This window comes from Lactuca sativa, chromosome 8, assembly GCF_002870075.4.
Source record: "Lactuca sativa cultivar Salinas chromosome 8, Lsat_Salinas_v11, whole genome shotgun sequence".
In the NCBI taxonomy this organism is placed as follows: Eukaryota; Viridiplantae; Streptophyta; class Magnoliopsida; order Asterales; family Asteraceae; genus Lactuca; species Lactuca sativa.
This window is the reverse complement of record NC_056630.2, coordinates 124,652,934-124,657,138: the sequence shown is the minus strand read 5'-3', so window position 1 is coordinate 124,657,138 and position 4,205 is coordinate 124,652,934. Positions and strand designations below refer to the sequence as shown.

General features: G+C 35.9%; 1 protein-coding gene across 1 annotated transcript; it reads left to right on the top strand.

Moving 5' to 3' along the window:
• Positions 1-663: 663 nt before the first annotated feature.
• Positions 664-2,296, top strand: LOC111887116 (zeatin O-xylosyltransferase). The gene has a single exon (XM_023883285.2). It carries the CDS (start codon positions 779-781, stop codon positions 2,186-2,188), a length of 1,410 nt encoding a protein of 469 aa, XP_023739053.1. The 5' UTR covers positions 664-778; the 3' UTR covers positions 2,189-2,296.
• Positions 2,297-4,205: the final 1,909 nt, after the last annotated feature.

The following is a 4,205-nucleotide window of genomic DNA, read 5'->3' as shown; positions in this document are numbered from 1 at the left end:
TTTCTCGTGCGATTCGAAGACCGTTTTTCTTTTACTGAATATACATTTATTTTGTGATAAAACTACAAAAATAGTCATATTTGCAAATTAGAACCGTTAATACAGTCATTTTAATGATTAGCTTTTGTAAATGGGATTTTGATAAAGTCCATACCTTATTGAAACACTAAAATCCAACTAATTTTTAAAAAATTACAAGTATTTTTCGCTAATACATGACTTAACGAACTCAACAAGTGACCACAAGTTAAGAAAAAAAATTAAAATAAGTAGCCAGCTTTCGATTTTTTTAATAACTTAAGCGACTTAATTAATAATTAGTAATGCTAAAAGAGTTTTTAGAAAGTTGTCTATCATATATATATATATATATATATATATATATATATATATATATATATATATATATATATATATATATATATATATATATATATATATATATATATATATATATATCATTTTTTTTTTTTTATAAAAACACTTCTTATATTTCATGTAGAGTTATTTTTACTATTTTATTTAAACTTACATTAGATAGCAAGTAAAAGTACACTTTTAGCCCTAAGTATTACAGTAAAAATGAGCCGAAACAGCATAATCATAGTTACAAAAGGATAAATATAAGATACGAGAGGAATAGGCCACTACCATACACTTTCTTACATCGCTAAGGACAACAAATCGATGAATTCCATACAAATCTAATCACTTGACGTCTATTTATACCACAAACACCACGATCAATTAACAAATAACTGAAAGCAAATTAATTAAAATGGATCAAATTCATGAAGTATGTGTTGTGATGGTGCCTTTTATAGCACAAGGCCATCTCAACCAGCTCCTCCACCTCTCACGTCTCATCTCCGCCTACAACCTCCCTGTTCACTTCGTCTGCGCCACCAATCACACCCGCCAAGCCAAGCTTCGCATCCATGGCTGGGATCCACTTGCTGTTGACAACATCCACTTCCATGAATTTCCGGTGCCCTCCTACCCAAATCCTCCACCTAATCCCAACGCAACCATACGCTTCCCCAACCACCTCATGCCGTCATTCAAAGCCATCATGCACCTCCGTGAACCGTTCTCGAAACTACTCTCCGATCTGTCAGCCACCACAAAACGGGTCGTTATTGTTCATGATTACTTGATGAGCTCCGTCGTTCAAGATTTCAGTTTGGTGCCTAACGCTGAGGTTTACATGTTTCAAAGCTGTTGTGCTTTCACTGCGTTTTTGTACCATTGGGAGGAAACACAAACGTTAAAATTAGATGATGAAACCGAGTCTTTGTGGAAGAAGGTCCCGTCGCATGATGGTTGTTTCAGCCAGGAGTTCTTCGAGCTTCTTGAGTCTGAAGACTCTTCTTTCAAGAAGATCAGCTCCGGAACGCTTTACGACACTAGTAAAGTGTTCGAAGAGAAGTTTTTGTCACTACTTAAAAACGAAGGGATTGATTCAGGTACGACTAAGAATTGGGCAATCGGTCCGTTCAATCCTGTTACTATATCGGATCATAAGAACCCCACTACCGAATCAAAAAAGTTATTCAACTGGCTTGATAAACAGGAAGCAAATTCGGTGATTTATGTTTCGTTTGGGACAACAGTTTCGTTAAGTGATGAAGAAGCAAGAGAAATCGCGATCGGGTTGGAAGAAAGTGGTCAGAAGTTCATATGGGTGGTAAGGGAAGCCGATAAGGGTGACATTTTTGACGGAGAAGATGACCGGAAAGTTGAGCTGCCGGAAGGGTATGAAGAGAGGGTGGAGACGAAGGGGGTGGGAGTGGTGGTGAGGGGTTGGGCACCGCAGCTTGAGATATTGGGACACCCATCTACTGGTGGATTCATGAGTCATTGTGGTTGGAATTCTTGCATGGAGGGAATCACAATGGGGGTGCCGATTGCTGCATGGCCCATGCATTCCGACCAACCGAGGAATTCGGTGCTAATTACAGAGTTTCTTGGAGTCGGAATATACGCGAGGGAATGGTTTCGTAGAGATGAGAAGGTGGTGGCGTCTATGGTTGAGGGGGCAGTCCGGCGGTTAATGTCATCAGAAGAAGGGTGTCTGGTAAGAAAGAAGGCGGCAGAACTCGGTTTTGCAGTGCGGCGATCGGTGGAAGAAGGTGGTGTTATGCGTAAGGAATTGGATGCATTTGTCACTGAAATCACAAGATCATAAGAGATACTCTTGATATTTTTTTATTTTTATTTTTTTGGTTGTAAAAGAGTGGTTATTTTATAAGTTGTTGCTAGAATTTTCAACATCACACATGTTGTTTCTTTGTCATCTCGTGTCCTATTGGCTCTTGTTACATGTCTCGATCTACTATTATATCTTAAACAACGTGTGATGTATAATCAAATCATTTTTTGATATAATAATATGAAAATTGGAATGAAGGACATTAATTCACGACTCTATTGCTTCCACTAAAATGTGGATATATGCAATCGATGAAAGAAAGCTGGTTTAGGAGTCATGATCGAATCGATTTTCTAGAGAAATTGATATCCTAGTTTTTGATGTTTTTTTTGGATTAGTTATTAAAGTTTTTTTTTTCTTTTCTTCTTTTTGCATAAGAAATTCTTAAAATATTATTTGAACTCTGTATTAAATTTCATTACAGTTTAACCCGTTTCAACATAAAATATTAAAACTAAGAGTAAATTACATGAATGGTCCCTATGGTTTAGGTAATTTGTATGTTCGGTCCCTAACTTATTTTTTTAACTTGGAAGGTCCCTACTGTATGATTTTGTTACGCGTTTGGTCCATGTCTTACCTAAAAAGACTATTTTGTCATTGATTTTTTAATTTATCTAAATAAATACACCCACAACCTCACCCTGACCTTAACTTATCTATCCCACCATTTTTTCTCTATTTAAATAATAGTTTTTTTTACATAAGACAGGGACCAAGCGCGTAACAAAAACAAATAGTAGGGACCAAGCGCGTACAAAAACAAACATTATGAACCTTTCGAGTTAAAAAAATAAATTATTGACCAAACGTGCAAATTATCCTAAACCATAGGGACCATTCGTGTAATGAAAGTTTTTTATGGCTTATTATTGTTTGGTTGACTAATCAAAACATTTAATGCCATTACAATTGGAATATTTACTTTTTTTTCTCATTTTTAATTTCTTGAAGACTAACCCTTTCTTTTTAATAATATTAAATTTTATCCCCTTGATTTAATTTTAAGTATTTATTATTTATTTAAAGTTTACAAATGAAAAAATATACAATATATAAATATATACTATAATAATATATGAATTGTTTGTATGCGAGTGAATGTTTATATTAAAATATGACGTTTTTAAAAAACGATTAGTTAACGAGAGGGTTTTATAGAATATTTTAGATAGATAAGGATAAAGTAGTTAAATTAATGAAAAAAAGTCATAAAAAGTTTAACAATCGGAGAAACAATTTAATTAGAGGTCAATATAATTAAATAGTGACGTGACAATTTTTTTTGGAAATGGAACTTCCTTAACAAGGGTTGTTGACTTAACGGTTTGACCGTTCCACTCGTGCTTCTTGAAAGGAAAGAAAGAGCTCGACTGTTAAGGAGAGGGAGCACTGAGCTACACTCATTATGCCCGACCATTCCGACTCGTAAGTCACTTTATAATCAATGTATAGAATAACTTAGATTCAATGGAATTGTAGTTCTCTTTGCTGTTGTGCCAAGCGAGGGAGTTCTTTGATAACTCTACCAAGAATTAGGGTGCAGGCAAGTTTACTCGCTTCTCCTCGAATTGCATAAGAAAGATGGTTCTGGAGATAAATCCTACCCGCAAGCATTTGCTTATAGAATGGTGGAGGGAGGAAGAGGTAGCAATACATTCCGCCTGATGCTTGATCACTGCATTCGTGATATATCAAATGAGCTCTCCGATGTTTTCGGGCTACCTTTCGCACACCGACTGTAACGCTCATTTTAGGTATCTATTTCTTTTTAGAATTTATGAGTTTTAGACTGGAACTCGACGAGTTTGAGAGCTCCAACTTGTCGAGTAGAGATCATTGTGGGATGCAGGATTTTGGACCTACTCGACGAGTTGGAAGGCCCAACTCGATGAGTAGGCGCTGTAAAGGAAAACCCTAAATTTTAGGGTTTGCACCCTATATAATGTCCCTAAAACCTTGAGGCTGACCTTCCATCAACCTCCAAACCCTA